Source organism: Ascidia mentula, chromosome 1 (assembly GCF_947561715.1).
Source record: "Ascidia mentula chromosome 1, kaAscMent1.1, whole genome shotgun sequence".
In the NCBI taxonomy this organism is placed as follows: Eukaryota; Metazoa; Chordata; class Ascidiacea; order Phlebobranchia; family Ascidiidae; genus Ascidia; species Ascidia mentula.
Genome location: NC_138566.1, coordinates 18995024 through 19013676, shown reverse-complemented (window position 1 = coordinate 19013676; position 18653 = coordinate 18995024). Strand labels below are relative to the sequence as shown.

The 18653-nt window shown below is 38.5% G+C and overlaps 3 protein-coding genes across 3 annotated transcripts; all 3 read left to right on the top strand.

The window, feature by feature from the left end:
* Window positions 1-5017: 5017 nt before the first annotated feature.
* LOC145888984 (fatty acid hydroxylase domain-containing protein 2-like) lies at window positions 5018-6744 on the top strand. Its single transcript, XM_082979855.1, has 5 exons — window positions 5018-5158; window positions 5382-5584; window positions 5701-5806; window positions 6192-6358; window positions 6591-6744. Exons 1-5 carry the CDS (start codon window positions 5018-5020, stop codon window positions 6742-6744), a joined length of 771 nt encoding a protein of 256 aa, XP_082835981.1.
* A 3634-nt stretch (window positions 6745-10378) lies between these two features.
* LOC145888974 (fatty acid hydroxylase domain-containing protein 2-like) lies at window positions 10379-12454 on the top strand. The gene is made up of 6 exons (XM_082979845.1): window positions 10379-10508; window positions 10690-10808; window positions 11034-11236; window positions 11353-11458; window positions 11902-12068; window positions 12301-12454. Exons 1-6 carry the CDS (start codon window positions 10412-10414, stop codon window positions 12452-12454), a joined length of 846 nt encoding a protein of 281 aa, XP_082835971.1. The 5' UTR covers window positions 10379-10411.
* A 3678-nt stretch (window positions 12455-16132) lies between these two features.
* On the top strand, window positions 16133-18172 carry LOC145888963 (fatty acid hydroxylase domain-containing protein 2-like). Its single transcript, XM_082979835.1, has 6 exons — window positions 16133-16229; window positions 16411-16529; window positions 16755-16957; window positions 17074-17179; window positions 17624-17790; window positions 18019-18172. Exons 1-6 carry the CDS (start codon window positions 16133-16135, stop codon window positions 18170-18172), a joined length of 846 nt encoding a protein of 281 aa, XP_082835961.1.
* The last annotated feature ends 481 nt before the right edge of the window (window positions 18173-18653 follow it).

Below are 18653 nucleotides of genomic sequence, written 5' to 3'. Positions count from 1 at the left end.
AAACTAACAAATAAATTGGAATTACTTAAAACGTGGGTAGAGTTTCGAGCTGAATTTTTAGTATGTTAAAGTTAGTACTATATTGATTCCAATAATTAAAAATATTAAATATTTTCTACCCTTCTTTCCGAGGTACGGTGATGTTTTGTCGAACAGTTTTTGGACACCATGTGTAAATTGGAAATTTTAAAGTGCAAGTATACCACCTTATGTAATATTTGGCTTGAGTATGTATAAACATACCTGTGTTGACGTAATAAATCTAGTGACGTAATCATGACGTCAATTTATAGGCATAAATACGGTTATAATGTATCCTATCGTGTAAAAGATGCGTTTTTTTAGGTATTGTGATTTTCATGCAAGATTCAATTCCTAACTACTATGTACATCAACAAATGACCAAAGGTCGAAATGCTTTGGGGCTGCTTGCTCTGAAATAAACTTTGTGAAACTGGTAAAGTTAAGTAGCCTAGCTACCACAGGCAAAAATATTTTTTTGAAGAATATGCATACAAATTTATGTAATATGATATGTTTCATAATCACCTACAGGTTTTTCTATGTGAGTCAGTTTGTTATGTAGATGTAATCTTGTGTGTATTTGCCATACAGAAACATATTTTTGAATTCTTTTAGGTTGTTGTTTACAAAATTCACAGTGTGGAGAAACAAAACTAGATAAAAAAGTTAGCAATACATGATGTGCCTGTTAACTTAAGATTCAAAAATGTATTTTTCAAAGAAGCTTTGGGTTTCATGTTGTTGAAATATATTCTGATGCAAGCATGACATGAGTATTTCCTTTGCAATTGTACATAAATAAAGTATCCTGTTTACTTTTTGTGTGGTGATTGTTTTTTTCTAGACAGGAGTTAGTCATACATTTTGATTTATAATTTATTATCATACACTATAAAACTTACAATAATTTTATAATATTTGAACAAATTAAATGGTTTCATCAGAGACAGAATTCAAATGATATAAATTTGTGGAGATTGGTACAAAAATCTTGCTTCTTTCATCTGAGAATCCTGAAGATTGTCTGAAATATATTACTTCTGTCTTGTTCTGGCAAAATAGTATGTGATAATTTGGACTTACAAATTTAGGCAAGGAAGACAGATTAAGTGGAGTTTTACTTTAAACTGCAACATGCGAACCTGTGACATAATACCAAAATCTACTAACTTTGTTTGGTCACTTTTTAGTTTATGGAGTGCATTGATACATATCCAACACATAAAAATGGTCAAACCCTATTAAAATATTACATCAAGATATAAGATACATGCAAACATAGATTAGCAGCACATTTATAAATGTCTGAACACCCGGAATAACTTCAAAATATAGTCTACTTATGGCAGACTACGTTATTTTGCCTTAAAATGTCTTTCTACAACAAACAAAGCTGTTTTAGCCAGATTAGTACTCACAATCTGCGTCATGATTACGTCACAGTTAGATTACGTCAGCAGAGGCATGTTGAAACACACTTAACAAGAAAAACAAATGCAAAGTGGCATACTTACGCTTTTTCATTCCATTTGCACAAGGCCTTCAAAAATTTTTTCGGAAAAACGATGCGTTATTTCAAAAAAGGAAATGATTTATTTCTTATTTTTTTACCCATTCGAATCAGTATAATACTTGTTTTAACATACTGAAAATTCGTTTTAAAATTCTACCCACGTTTTAAGTAATTCCAATTTGTTTGCGTGTTTCCTATCTCTTCGTATGCAAAAAGTCGCATTTGATCTCCTGGAAATCATGCGTGACGGAGTTTCCCACAGACAATAAAACAAACAAAGAAAATAGGAGCCGTTGCACTACCATAAGAGTATACTATGGTCACACTATACCTTGCACTGTGTCCACGATAGGTAACTTTGTAAACGTTAAGGTAGTCACGCTATACCTTGCACTGTGTCCACGATAGGTAACTTTGTTAAACGTTAAGGTAGTCACGCAATACCTTACACTGTGTCCACGATAGTTAAACGTTAGAGTAGTCACGCTATACCTTGCATTATGTCTATGATAGGTGAGTTTGCTAATAGTTTAGGTAGTCACGCTATACCTTGCATTATGTCAATGACAGGTAAGTTTGCTAATCGTTTAGGTAGTCACGCTATACCTTGCATTATGTCTATGATAGGTAAGTTTGTTAAACGTTAAGGTAGTCACTCTATACCTTGCACTATGTCCATGATGGGTAAGTTTGTTAAACTTTAGAGTAGTCAGGCTATACCTTGCACTATGCCCATGATAGGTAAGTTTGTTAAACGTTAATGTAGTCACGCTATACCTTGCAATATGTCCATGATAGGTAAGTTTGTTAAACGTTAGGGTAGTCACGCTATACCTTGCAATATGACCATGATAAGTAAGTTTGTTAAACGTTAATGTTTATTAACGTGATGGACATAGTGCAATGTATAGCGTGACTACCCTAACAATGAACAAACTTACCTATCATGGACATAGTGCAAGGTATAGCGTGACTACCCTAACAATTAACGAACTTACCTATGATGGACATAGTGCAAGGTATAGCGTGACTACCCTAACAATTAAGAAACTTACCTATGATGGACATAGTGCAAGGTATGGCACACTTTTTTATGTGATGAAGTTTACACACGGTGTTGACGCTGTCGTTGTACTCACAGTGTCACTCTTGCATTTGTACACACGTGAAGCGTGGTGTATTCAATCTTCTGTCGCCCCAAGTTATCGGTAAGCATTGTGTGTGTTACGTCGTAGTGGCGCATTGTATTTTATGTTGCCTGTTTCATTTAGGTGTGCGACAGTAACTGCTTGGACCGTCTTTGTGGTCCAGAGTTTTCCCGGTTCCCAAATAGTTGGTGAGCCTTCTGTGTAGAAACCGTGTTCTAAGGGTCCACGTGTCCTACTTGTCTTTTCGTTTCCTCCCGACGTCTGTATCGTCTACACTTCGAATTCATTCTATCTTGCGTACGAGTGCGTACTGCACATTCCATAACAAGAATAACATCAACTGAGTGAGCGAGTTTGAGGCCCATTAAAGATACGCGTTTTAACTGCGGGAATTCCGCCTCGTGTGACGTTCCGCGCCAAGAACCGGGGCGCGTTCAACGGACGTTACACACATCATTTTGTGGATGTTGTTTAGGCCGACGAGTGTTTCCCAACCGGTGTTACGTTTACCACTAGTGGTATGCGACCGAATTCCAGGAGGTACGCGAGCACCTTTCTGCAATTTTCTCAGCTCTTACTCGGTGGAACGTGCGTTCAGCGCATTTACTACTATTTTGGATGGAAAGAGAAATCTCTTCTTGATATCGTCAATAGAGGACACTTACGATTGTTTTTTGCCCAACATGAAACCTGTTGAGAAATTGATGTCATTGCACCAACCTCACCCATCGCATAATTGAAAAGCAACAAATAAATTTGTTATGTTTTTTGTCCGTTCTGTTCGGTGTTGTTAAATGATTAAGGTATTTGGGGGGCGGTACAGAAAAAAAGATTGAGAAACACTGGTCTAGGTCGTTCTGAGGCAGTATTTAGCCACCTCCGTCCATAAAGCGATAAGTAGTAGTGGGCGGTTCGACTGAACTCGGGTCATTGACGTTCATCGATGTGCAATTTTGTCAGTGGCATTTACGGAATGAGCGGGTGGTGCCTTGACATTTTGGATTTGGAAGCTTCGCGAGTCATTGCGACGCGCGGTGTCTTCCACTTATATTTGAAATTCGTGTGTTTTTTTGCATCTGTTACTTCGAACGATCTCCTCCTAGCGTAGCTATACCAACCAATTAATTTGTCACTTTAACAATACAAAATTCAATGACCAATTAAGAATTATACGATGTGTAAAAGGCAGGAAGCGAGAAATTAAATTGATGTTTCCCGACCAGGTGCTTTTGGCGATGTCCCAGAAAAAAACACCACAACAATGTCGCTCTTGGTAGAAAATATTTTCCTTGTGAGGTAAAAGCAAATTGTCATAACTTTAGTTTAGAGAATATTTACAGCGTAGACGTTTTATAGGACGAAATCGTGATAGTACAATTGTTTTTGTATAAAAGTCTAACAGCTGAAAGGTCACGCAGATTTTTTGTGAACGCCCCAGGAAGAGGAAAATTGTGCGACGCCTCATTTAATGCGAAAAGCCTCGTGTCGGGTCCACGTCAACGATGTCAAACTAACATGCTATATTGGGCCAAATTGTTTTTTTCTTTTTCGAGAAGGGCCAAACTGTAAATGGAAATAGACACTTTAGTATTATAATTCGGGTTCATTGGGTTAGCGGGAAGAATGTGCTGGTACTCCTTGCTTTAACAACGCTACTTTGTCGTCATCTGCGTTGTGTGTGAAGTGTTCCACGTTTCTCGCTGACCACCTTGTGCTCTTGGGTTTACATCACCAGAACTCCCAAAACCCACAGGGCGAAAATTTATTTTTATTTGAATTAAAACCTGTCTGATTCAGTTTTGAAGCAAATGCTTTGTAAGAATAGTTACTGAAATGGCATCAGTTATCGTCAGGTTTCCCCGCATGTTATTTGCAGGTTTAAAACACAAATACAAACGAGCAGAAGGCACGAGGTAACAATTTTTTTCAGAAACCCGCGGAGATCAGATGCCCGCCATGGCCGTAGGTCGCCCACATATATGCCCTTGCTATTGGAGTTGTTTACTTATGTGGTTAATGTATTTCAAATCTAATAATAGAAACAGAAACCAAAAATCTTTAGTTGAAAAAAGATATGGAATATTACCACGAAACAAAAAGGTTATTCGAGACTTATTGGTCGAAACTTTTGGATTTTGTTGATAACGACGAGAAGTTTGTCATATGCGTAGGTATGAAAACTAAATAAGTTATATACAAATAATTGAATAACAACTGCCTAAATTGAAAAATAACTTTACGATTTTTTGGTTGTGATAAACGATAAAGCATACATTACTGGTGTAAAAATATGTAATGCCATTGTTAATTTCTCTTATATGATAAAACTTCAATGAGTATTAACTGCATTGCAGGCACAATATTGGCTATAATGCTTCCCTTTCTGGTAGTGAGTTTCTTTTTCATGATATTGGATCTCACAGGCAAACCGAGTTGTCTTCTCAAGTACAAAATTCAAAAAAGAAAGAAACAAGTAAATTTGTGTGAAAAAACGGGAACTTTTTGATATTGTTTCAGCTGCAAAAGTATCCTCATAACAGCGATGTATTTTCTTCAACGTACGCATGGTCACAAATACAGTTACATATAGTCGCACCTCACGCATGCGATATTTCTTAACGCAATGATCGTCTTATCCATGAATCCAGCATTCATGGTCGTTACTGTGAGTAACAGCATGTTTTCCGATGTGTTAGATTGACAAGAAAAGCTACTTTCGCTGTGCGTTGCTCGCAACCTGCAACGAACTCATCACATGCTTCATCTTCTGCCTTTGTTATCCTTTGCCAAAAGCAAGGGGCGTCTCAGCTCTTAACCCACTTCCCGATATTTGGGTTCTGATCATCCAGTTTTATGTGATGAGTTACGCCGACGAAGCGACATTTTACTACGGTCACAGGTATTTGTGTAGAAACGCAATTGCATCAACAGACCACATTTTTATTTTTTAAATATTCGGTACAATGAGCGCAAAAAGTCTTCCAGACAGGATAAACTTTGGTTTTGAATTTCTAGATTTCTTCACTTGCCTCCATTCTACAAACTCTTTCACAAACAGCATCACAAATGGACTACACCAATCTGTGTGAGCTCAGGTTACGCCCACCCGTTCGACAATTGTGTAAGTAAAAATTTTGAAAGTTACTTTTCTTTCGAAGCGTGTGAATAAATGAACTCACTTTCACACGAGTCAATTTGTTCACCAAATCACCAAATATTACCCACAGATTCAGCCGCAGCTGCTTCGTTGCCGACGTTATTTTTCTGCAACGCAGTAAGTTGTGCGTTTTCACAACAGGCCACAATATACCCCGTGAAACCACCGAGCTCCTGTAGTTTGGTTGGTAGAGCGTTGGGCCTGGTCAGCCCAGTTCGTGAGTTTAAACATCACCCGCAGTTTTTCAGATCTCGCTCCGACTTAATCCAAATTGGCTGCAATACATATATTTTACCTTTAGTTCCGTTATAATTCAAACACAGATATATGGAATTCTTGTGTCTTGTAGATCGAGGAGTTTGTCCCGCTTTTCGTGGGAACATTTCTTCTTGGCAACCACATCATACTTACATGGTATTACGTTGCTAAAGGCCAAATCAGCACATTGATACATCACTCAGGCTACCACTTACCTTTCCTTAGCTCCCCACAGTTTCACGATTTTCACCACTATAAGTAAGTTTGAATCGGAACTATGCTGAAATAAAAAGTAAATCTAGATTGCACTAAAACTGTATCTTGAAGTGAAAGTCCTAACAATACATAAAGCAACTTTTTTAACGAATTTTATGACGTAGAGTGACTTTAGTTTTTGGTAATGCTGCGGCATCACATTTTATTCATATTTTGGCAACTTTGATGTTAACCTGTTCACAACCTGAAATGTTTTTTTCTGTGTTGATTCCAGTTTCAACGAGTGCTTTGGCACAAACGGATTTCTGGACGGTTTTCATCAAACTGACAAGATGTTTAGGAAGTCTGTACATAGCAAACGTGACGTCACCTTCTACAGTTTTACGCCGATTGATGTTCTTTTACCTGACGACGAAAAGAAGCAATAGTTTACACAGCGACTTGAATGAGGCGTATAAATGCAACAAGTCACATACAACACTTTTTAACTTTACAATTTGCGGGTGCGACTGTTTTCTGTTTAATTTGTAAAAAAAATAATTTATTTTGAAAAAGGAGGCTTGTAGCAGAGCTGATAAAAGTAGCAAATAACTTTAAAAGTAAGCAATGTCACCAATTCATCTGAAGTGTTGTCTTTGTTCAGCTTCGGATTGAACATTTTTGTTGTCGGAAAAACGCCTTATCGAATAAACTTCACGCTTGACTTGAATCGTGTTAAATATTTACGAGTAGCACATAAAGCTTGCTTTGTCCGTCTATTGAAGTGGATTCCATCATTCGGTATGGGTGCCATTTGTTGTTTTATAATGTAGGCCTATGCTTATAGAAGGCACAAACTTTCATCGTGAAATATTTTCCAGTCACTGCTTCATTTTGTTATGTAAAAATGGAATTAGAAATTTAGCAAAAATTTATCGCACATTTCATTGTAATTAGGTAATTGCTATTGGCTTTTTGTACAGCAATTGATGCGGACCTTTCGTTGGGATGCTAGTATTTCCAGCATTTTTGCGACAAACCTATTTCAACGATATATTGCGAACGGCCCCCAATAGTGTATTAAGCATACGACCTGCTTTGTTTGCGTGTAGGTGACCGATTTATCATACATTTGAAACTACACAAACTTTAAACCACCAGGTATACTATTATGCGCAACCGATGTAAAGATTGACATTTACACAAACGTAGCAATTCTCCTGCCTTCTCCAGCAATGCTGGCAACACATCAGTGTCTTTAGCTAAGCTGGTCACAAAACTATTGCAAGAAGTTGAAGTTTTTTTTCACCCTTGGTGCCGTAAAATTGAATTGTGTTTTGCTCGGTAGGGATTGGTATATATTGTTCTTATCTGTTCCATATCACAATGTTTTTAATGAAGACTATTCAGAGTACCTGTGCAGTCTTTTACGAATAAATTTTATATAGAAAACACTTTTTATTATAACACGACTTGCTTTTTTGCCAGGTAACAAAGTATTAGAAACTGGTTTTGCAGTGACACGCAAACGTAACAAGGCACGTGTGACAACAACGTCCTTACGTGCCAGAGGAAAAGTTGAAAATATGCTTCAGGACATTTCCGGTTGTTTGGTGTTCAAATTCAAAGTCACAATAATAGATTTTGTAAAGGAAATTATTAACATGTGCGCTACATACCATTTATAATTGTTGTTTTTCAGACGTTTTCCACATCGTTACATCTTGTTTGCCAGTAATTTGCCGATTTCTATGAATGCACATTTTTCTCTACACTAAGGCCGGGTCCACACTCACGCTTTGCGCCGGATTGTTTGTTTGTTTCATTGTCCCGAGCGTACGCCCGCATTCCGGCGTATAATGAAACAAACAAAGAATCCGCCGGCGCAAAGCGTGAGTGTGGACTCGGCCTAGGTATGTGTGTTGCAATCCCATACGGTCTGTGACGTAATAATAATAGTCCAACTTTTAAGTGATAACGCAACGTGCTTTTGTCCTTCTTGTGTCCGACAACTGTGCAGCACAGTGCCACGTCATTTTTATCCTGCACAATGTTTTTTTGTGTTGCGAGCGAGCATTTTCTGGTGAGTCTATTTGTACATATGTGTGAAACGACTGAAGTACCAAATAAATGTGTAAATTGGTAACTTTGGCAAAGTTAACTGCGATGACTTAGAAGTCAGTTCGCTGAACAGTATATAGCTGCCCTTGTTTATGTGATTAGGTTTACACACGGTGTTGACGATGCCTGTATACTCACAGTGTCTCTCTTGCATCTGTACACACGTGAAGCGTGGTGTATTCAATCTTCTGTCGCCCAAAGTAATCGGTAAGCATTGTTTGTGTTACGTCATAGTGGCGCATTGTAGTTTATGTTGATTGTTTCGTTTAGGTGTGCGACAGTAACTGCTTGGACCGTCTTTGTGGTCCAGAGTTTTCCCGGTTCCCAAATAGTTGGTGGTTATGCTGTACTTTGCTACGTGTGAAGTGTACTTGTTTGACACATTGCCTTCTGTGTAGAAACCGTGTTCTAAGGGTCCACGTGTCCTACGTGTCTTTTCGTTTCCTCCCGACGTCTGTATCGTCTACACTTCGAATACATTCTATCTTGCGTACGAGTGCGTACTGCACATTCGATAACAAGAATAACATCAACTGAGTGAGCGAGTTTGAGGCCCATTAAAGATACGCGTTTTAACTGCGGGAATTCCGCCTCGTGTGACGTTCCGCGCCAAGAACCAGGGCGCGTTCAACGGATGTTACACACATCATTTTATGGATGTTGATTTGGCCGACGAGTGTTTCCTAACCGGTGTTACGTTTACCACTAGTGGTATGCGACCGAATTCCAGGAGGTACGCGAGCACCTTTCTGCAATTTTCTCAGCTTTTACTCGGTGGAACGTGCGTTCTGCGCATTTACAACTCTTTTGGATGGAAAGAGAAATCTCTTGCGGTTCGACTGGACTCGGGTCATTGACGTTCATCGATGTGCAATTTTGTCAGTGGCATTTACGGAATGAGTGGGTGGTGACGTCCCTTGACATTTTGGATTTGGAAGCTTCACGAGTCATTGCGACGCGCGGTGTCTTCCACTTATGTTTGAAATTCGTGTTTTTTTGCATTTGTTACTTCGAACGATCTCCTCACAGCGTAGCTATATCAACCAATTAATTTGTCACTTTAACAATACAAAATTCAATGACCATTTGAGAATTATACGATCTGTAAAAAGCAGGAAGCGAGAAATTAAATTGATGTTTTCCAACCGAGTGCCCTTTTGGCGATGTCCCAGAAAAAAACACCACAACAATGTCGCTCTTGGCAGAAAATACTTCCGTTGTGAGGAAAAAAGCAAATTGTCATAACTTTAGTTTAGAGATTATATACAGCGTAGACGTTTTATAGAACGAAATAGTGATAGTGTAATTGTTTTTTATATAAGTCTAACAGCTGAAAGGTCACGCAGATTTTTAGTGAACGCCCCAGGAAGTGGAAAATTGTGCGACGCTTCATTTAATGTGAAAAGCCTCGTGTCGGGTTCACGTCAACAGTGTCAAACTAACATGCGATATTGGGCCAAACTGTTTTTTTCTTTTTCGAGAAGGGCCAAACTGTAAATGGAAATAAGCACTTTAGTATTATAATCCGGGTTCATAGGGTTAGCGGGAAGAATGTGCTGGTGCTCCTTGCTTTAACAACGCTACTTTGTCGTCATCTGCGTTGTATGTGAAGTGTTCCACGCTTCTCGCTGACCACCTTGTGCTCTTGTGTTTACATCACCGGAACTCCCAAAACCCACAGGGCGAAAATTTATTCTTATTTGAATTAAAACTTGTCTGATTCAGTTTTAAAGCAAAGGCTTTGTAAGAATAGATAATGAAATAGCATCAGTTATCGTCAGGTTACCGGTCGCAGGTTATTTGCAGGTTTGAGATACAAATACAAACGAGCAGAAGGCACGAGGTAACAGTTTTTTTCAGAATCCCGCGGAGATCAGATGGCCGTAGGTCGTCCACATATAAACCCTTGCTATTGGAGTTGTTTACTTATGTGGTTAATGTATTTCACATCTAATAATAGAAACAGAAACCAAAAATCTTTAGTTGAAAAAAAACATGGAATATTACCACGAAACAAAAAGGTTGTTCGAGACTTATTGGTCGAAAGTTTTGGATTTTGTTGACAAAGACGAGAAGTTTGTCATATGCGTAGGTATGAAAACTAAATAAGTTATATACAAATAATTGAATAAGAACTGCCTAAATTGAAAAATAACTTTACGATATTGGTTGTGATAAACGATAAAGCATACATTACTGGTGTAAAAATATGTAATGTCATTGTTAATTTCTCTTATTTGATAAAACTTCAATGAGTATTAACTGCATTGCAGGCACAATATTGGCTATAATGCTTCCCTTTCTGGTAGTGAGTTTCTTTTTCATGATATTGGATCTCACAGGCAAACCGAGTTGTCTTCTCAAGTACAAAATTCAAAAAAGAAAGAAACAAGTAAATTTGTGCGAAAAAGAACGGGAACTTTTTGATATTGTTTCAGCTGCAAAAATAACCTCATAACAGCGATGTATTTTCTTCAACGTACGCATGGTCACAAATACAGTTACATACAGTCGCACCTCACGCATGCGATATTTCTTAACGCAATGATCGTCTTATCCATGAATCCAGCATTCATGGTCGTTACTGTGAGTAACAGCATGTTTTCCGATGTGTTAGATTGACAAGAAAAGCTACTTTCGCTGTGCGTTGCTCGCAACCTGCAACGAACTCATCACATGCTTCATCTTCTGCCTTTGTTATCCTTTGCTAAAGGCAAGGGGCGTCTCAGCTCTTAACCCACTTCCCGATATTTGGGTTCTGATCATCCAGTTTTATGTGATGAGTTACGCCGACGAAGCGACATTTTACTACGGTCACAGGTATTTGTGTAGAAACGCAATTGCATCAACAGACCAAATTTTTATTTTTTAAATATTCGGTACAATGAGCGCAAAAAGTCTTCCAGACAGGATAAACTTTGGTTTTAAATTTCTAGATTTCTTCATTTGCCTCCATTCTACAAGCGGTTTCACAAACAGCATCACAAATGGACTACACCAATCTGTGTGAGCTCTGGTTACGCCCACCCGTTCGACAATTTTGTGAGTGAAAATTTTTTAATTTTTGCTTTTATTTCGAAGCGTGTGAATAAATGAACTCACTTTCACACGAGTTAATTTATTCACCAGATCTTTGACTCACAATACCCACATATTCAACCGCAGCTGCTTCGTTGCACACGTTATTTTTCTGCAACGCAGTAAGTTGTGCGTTTTCACACCAGGCCACAATATAGACCTCCTGTAATTCGGTTGGTAGAGCGTGGGGCCTGGTTAGCCTAGAGTCGTGAGTTCAAACCTCACTGGGAGCTCCGATTTGATCCAACTAGGCTGCAATGTCTGGGATGCGAAGCTTGTTAACCTTTTTTTTCTTTCTGTGTTTTCTCTAGGCTTCAAAGAAATTATCTAATCTTAACTGCCGGATGTTTTACTTTTAGTTCCGTTATAATTCAAACACAGAAAAATGAAATTCTTGTGTCTTGCAGATCGAGGAGTTTGTCCCGCTTTTCGTGGGAACATTTCTTCTTGGCAACCACATCATCCTTACATGGTATTACGTTGCTAAAGGCCAAATCAGCACATTGATTCATCACTCAGGCTACCACTTACCTTTCCTTAGCTCCCCACAGTTTCACGATTTCCACCACTATAAGTAAGATTGAATCAAAACTATGCTGAAACAAAAAGTAAATCTGGATTGCACTAAAACTGTATCTTGAAGTGAAAGTCCTAACAATACATGAAGCAACTTTTTTAACGAATTTAATGACGTAGAGTGACTTTAGTTTTTGGTAATGCTGCGGCATCATATTTTATTCATATTTTGGCAACTTTGGTGATAACCTGTTCACAACCTGAAATGTTTTTTTCTGTGTTGATTCCAGTTTCAACGAGTGCTTTGGCACAAACGGATTTCTGGACGGTTTTCATCAAACTGACAAGAGGTTTAGGAAGTCTGTACATAGCAAACGTGACGTCACCTTCTACAGTTTTACGCCGATTGATGTTCTGTTACCTGACGACGAAAAGAAGCAATAGTTTACACAGCGACTTGGACGAGGCGTATAAATGCAACAAGTTACATACAACACTTTTTAACTTTACAATTTGCGGGTGCGACTGTTTTCTGTCTAATTTGTAAAAAAAATAATATATTTTAAAAAAGGAGGCTTGTAGCAGAGCTGATAAAAGTAGCAAATAACTTTAAAAGTAAGCAATGTCACCAATTCATCTGAAGTGTTGTCTTTGTTCAGCTTCGGATTGAACATTTTTGTTGTCGGAAAAACGCCTTATCGAATAAACTTCACGCTTGACTTGAATCGTGTTAAATATTTACGAGTAGCACATAAAGCTTGCTTTGTCCGTCTATTGAAGTGGATTCCATCATTCGGTATGGGTGCCATTTGTTGTTTCATAATGTAGGCCTATGCTTATAGAAGGCACAAACTTTCATCATGAAATATTTTCCAGTCACTGCTTCATTTTGTTATGTAAAAATGGAATTAGAAATTTAGCAAAAATTTATCGCACATTTCATTGTAATTAGGTAATTGCTATTGGCTTTTTGTACAGCAATTGATGCGGACCTTTCGTTGGGATGCTAGTATTTCCAGCATTTTGCGACAAACCTATTTCAACGATATATTGCGAACGGCCCCCAATAGTGTTTTAAGCATACGACCTGCTTTGTTTGCGTGTGGGTGACCGATTTATCATACATCTGAAACTACACAAACTTTAAACCACCAGGTATACTATTATGCGCAATCGATGTAAAGATTGACATTTATACAAACGTAGCAATTCTCCTGCCTTCTCCAGCAATGCTTGCAACACATCAGTGTCTTTTGCTAACCTGGTCACAAAACTATTGCAAGAAGTTGAAGTTTTTTTTCACCCTTGGTGCCGTAAAATTGAATTGTGTTTTGCTCGGTAGGGATTGGTATATATTGTTCTCATCTGTTCCATATCACAATGTTATTTAATGAAGACTATTCAGAGTACCTGTGCAGTCTTTTGTGAATTTATTTTATACAGAAGAAAAATCACTTTACTTATTATAACATGACTTGCTTTTTTGCCAGGTAACAAAGTATTAGAAACTGGTTTTGCAGTGACACGCAAACGTAACAAGGCACGTGTGACAACAACGTCCTTACGTGCCAGAGGAAATGTTGAAAATATGCTTCAGGACTTTTACGGTTGTTTTGTGTTCAAATTCAAAGTCACAATAATAGATTTTGTAAAGGAAATTATTAACATGTGCGCTACATACCATTTATAATTGTTGTTTTTCAGACGTTTTCCACATCGTTACATCTTGTTTGCCAGTAATTTGCCGATTTCTATGAATGCACATTTTTCTCTACACTAAGGCCGGGTCCACACTCACGCTTTGCGCCGGATTGTTTGTTTGTTTCATTGTCCCGAGCGTACGCCCGCATTCCGGCGTATAATGAAACAAACAAAGAATCCGCCGGCGCAAAGCGTGAGTGTGGACTCGGCCTAGGTATGTGTGTTGCAATCCCATACGGTCTGTGACGTAATAATAATAGTCCAAGTTTTAAGTGATAACGCAACGTGCTTTTGTCCTTCTTGTGTCCGACAACTGTGCAGCACAGTGCCACGTCATTTTTATCCTGCACAATGTTTTTTTGTGTTGCGAGCGAGCATTTTCTGGTGAGTCTATTTGTACATATGTGTGAAACGACTGAAGTACCAAATAAATGTGTAAATTGGTAACTTTGGCAAAGTTAACTGCGATGACTTAGAAGTCAGTTCGCTGAACAGTATATAGCTGCCCTTGTTTATGTGATTAGGTTTACACACGGTGTTGACGATGCCTGTATACTCACAGTGTCTCTCTTGCATCTGTACACACGTGAAGCGTGGTGTATTCAATCTTCTGTCGCCCAAAGTAATCGGTAAGCATTGTGTGTGTTACGTCATAGTGGCGCATTGTAGTTTATGTTGCTTGTTTCATTTAGGTGTGCGACAGTAACTGCTTGGACCGTCTTTGTGGTCCAGAGTTTTCCCGGTTCCCAAATAGTTGGTGAGCCTTATGCTTTAATTAACTACGTGTGAAGTGTATTTGTTTGACACATTGCCTTCTGTGTAGAAACTGTGTTCTAAGGGTCCACGTGTCCTACGTGTCTTTTCGTCTCCTCCCGACGTCTGTATCGTCTACACTTCGAATACATTCTATCTTGCGTACGAGTGCGTACTGCACATTCGATAACAAGAATAACATCAACTGAGTGAGCGAGTTTGAGGCCCATTAAAGATACGCGTTTTAACTGCAGGAATTCCGCCTCGTGTGACGTTCCGCGACAAGAACCTGGGCGCGTTTAACAGACGTTACACACATCATTTTATGGATGTTGTTTTGGCCGACGAGTGTTTCCTAACCGGTGTTACGTTTATCACTAGTGGTATGCGACCGAATTCCAGGAGGTACGCGAGCACCTTTCTGCAATTTTCTCAGCTTTTACTCGGTGGAACGTGCGTTCTGCGCATTTACAACTCTTTTGGATGGAAAGAGAAATCTCTTGCGGTTCGACTGGACTCGGGTCATTGACGTTCATCGATGTGCAATTTTGTCAGTGGCATTTACGGAATGAATGGGTGGTGACGTCCCTTGACATTTTGGATTTGGAAGCTTCACGAGTCATTGCGACGCGCGGTGTCTTCCACTTATGTTTGAAATTCGTGTTTTTTTGCATCTGTTACTTCGAACGATCTCCTCACAGCGTAGCTATATCAACCAATTAATTTGTCACTTTAACAATACAAAATTCAATGACCATTTGAGAATTATACGATCTGTAAAAAGCAGGAAGCGAGAAATTAAATTGATGTTTTCCAACCGAGTGCCCTTTTGGCGATGTCCCAGAAAAAAACACCACAACAATGTCGCTCTTGGCAGAAAATACTTCCGTTGTGAGGAAAAAAGCAAATTGTCATAACTTTAGTTTAGAGATTATATACAGCGTAGACGTTTTATAGGACGAAATAGTGATAGTATAATTGTTTTTGTATATAAGTCTAACAGCTGAAAGGTCACGCAGATTTTTAGTGAACGCCCCAGGAAGTGGAAAATTGTGCGACGCTTCATTTAATGTGAAAAGCCTCGTGTCGGGTGCACGTCAACAGTGTCAAACTAACATGCGATATTGGGCCAAACTGTTTTTTTCTTTTTCGAGAAGGGCCAAACTGTAAATGGAAATAAGCACTTTAGTATTATAATCCGGGTTCATAGGGTTAGCGGGAAGAATGTGCTGGTGCTCCTTGCTTTAACAACGCTACTTTGTCGTCATCTGCGTTGTATGTGAAGTGTTCCACGCTTCTCGCTGACCACCTTGTGCTCTTGTGTTTACATCACCGGAACTCCCAAAACCCACAGGGCGAAAATTTATTCTTATTTGAATTAAAACTTGTCTGATTCAGTTTTAAAGCAAAGGCTTTGTAAGAATAGATAATGAAATAGCATCAGTTATCGTCAGGTTACCGGTCGCAGGTTATTTGCAGGTTTGAGATACAAATACAAACGAGCAGAAGGCACGAGGTAACAGTTTTTTTCAGAATCCCGCGGAGATCAGATGGCCGTAGGTCGTCCACATATAAACCCTTGCTATTGGAGTTGTTTACTTATGTGGTTAATGTATTTCACATCTAATAATAGAAACAGAAACCAAAAATCTTTAGTTGAAAAAAAACATGGAATATTACCACGAAGCAAAAAGGTTGTTCGAGACTTATTGGTCGAAAGTTTTGGATTTTGTTGACAAAGACGAGAAGTTTGTCATATGCGTAGGTATGAAAACTAAATAAGTTATATACAAATAATTGAATAAGAACTGCCTAAATTGAAAAATAACTTTACGATATTGGTTGTGATAAACGATAAAGCATACATTACTGGTGTAAAAATATGTAATGTCATTGTTAATTTCTCTTATTTGATAAAACTTCAATGAGTATTAACTGCATTGCAGGCACAATATTGGCTATAATGCTTCCCTTTCTGGTAGTGTGTTTCTTTTTCATGATATTGGATCTCACAGGCAAACCGAGTTGTCTTCTCAAGTACAAGATTCAAAAAAGAAAGAAACAAGTAAATTTGTGCAAAAAAGAACGGGAACTTTTTGATATTGTTTCAGCTGCAAAAATATCCTCATAACAGCGATGTATTTTCTTCAACGTACGCATGGTCACAAATACAGTTACATACAGTCGCACCTCACGCATGCGATATTTCTTAACGCAATGATCGTCTTATCCATGAATCCAGCATTCATGGTCGTTACTGTGAGTAACAGCATGTTTTCCGATGTGTTAGATTGACAAGAAAAGCTACTTTCGCTGTGCGTTGCTCGCAACCTGCAACGAACTCATCACATGCTTCATCTTCTGCCTTTGTTATCCTTTGCTAAAGGCAAGGGGCGTCTCAGCTCTTAACCCACTTCCCGATATTTGGGTTCTGATCATCCAGTTTTATGTGATGAGTTACGCCGACGAAGCGACATTTTACTACGGTCACAGGTATTTGTGTAGAAACGCAATTGCATCAACAGACCAAATTTTTATTTTTTAAATATTCGGTACAATGAGCGCAAAAAGTCTTCCAGACAGGATAAATTTTGGTTTTAAATTTCTAGATTTCTTCATTTGCCTCCATTCTACAAGCGGTTTCACAAACAGCATCACAAATGGACTACACCAATCTGTGTGAGCTCTGGTTACGCCCACCCGTTCGACAATTTTGTGAGTGAAATTTTTTTAATTTTTGCTTTTATTTCGAAGCGTGTGAATAAATGAACTCACTTTCACACGAGTTAATTTATTCACCAGATCTTTGACTCACAATACCCACATATTCAACCGCAGCTGCTTCGTTGCACACGTTATTTTTCTGCAACGCAGTAAGTTGTGCGTTTTCACACCAGGCCACAATATAGACCTCCTGTAATTCGGTTGGTAGAGCGTGGGGCCTGGTTAGCCTAGAGTCGTGAGTTCAAACCTCACTGGGAGCTCCGATTTGATCCAACTAGGCTGCAATGTCTGGGATGCGAAGCCTGTTAACCTTTTTTTTTCTTTCTGTGTTTTCTCTAGGCTTCAAAGAAATTATCTAATCTCAACTGCCGGATGTTTTACTTTTAGTTCCGTTATAATTCAAACACAGAAAAATGAAATTCTTGTGTCTTGCAGATCGAGGAGTTTGTCCCGCTTTTCGTGGGAACATTTCTTCTTGGCAACCACATCATCCTTACATGGTATTACGTTGCTAAAGGCCAAATCAGCACATTGATTCATCACTCAGGCTACCACTTACCTTTCCTTAGCTCCCCACAGTTTCACGATTTCCACCACTATAAGTAAGATTGAATCAAAACTATGCTGAAACAAAAAGTAAATCTGGATTGCACTAAAACTGTATCTTGAAGTGAAAGTCCTAACAATACATGAAGCAACTTTTTTAACGAATTTTATGACGTAGAGTGACTTTAGTTTTTGGTAATGCTGCGGCATCATATTTTATTCATATTTTGGCAACTTTGATGTTAACCTGTTCACAACCTGATTTTTTTGTGTGTTGATTCCAGTTTCAACGAGTGCTTTGGCACAAACGGATTTCTGGACGGTTTTCATCAAACTGACAAGAGGTTTAGGAAGTCAGTACATAGCAAACGTGACGTCACCTTCTACAGTTTTACGCCGATTGATGTTCTGTTACCTGACGACGAAAAGAAGCAATAGTTTACACAGCGACCTGGACGCGGTGTATAAATGCAACAAGTTACATAAAAAACTTTTTAACTTTATAATTTGCGTGTGCGACTGTTTTCTGTCTAATTTGTAAAAAAAATAATTTATTTTGAAAAAGGAGGCTTGTAGCAGAGCTGATAAAAGTAGCAAATAACTTTAAAAGTAAGCAATGTCACCAATTCATCTGAAGTGTTGCCTTTGTTCAGCTTCGGATTGAACATTTTTGTGGTCGAAAAAACGCCTTATCGAATAAACTTCACGCTTGACTTGAATCGTGGTAAATATTTACGAGTAGCACATAAAGCTTGCTTTGTCCGTCTATTGAAGTGGATTCCGTTCGGAATGGGTCCCGAAGGCACAAACTTTCATCATGAAATATTTTCCAGTCATTGCTTCATTTTGTTATGTAAAATTGGAATTGAAATGTTAGCAAAAATTTATCGCAAATTTCATTGTAATTAGGTAATTGCTA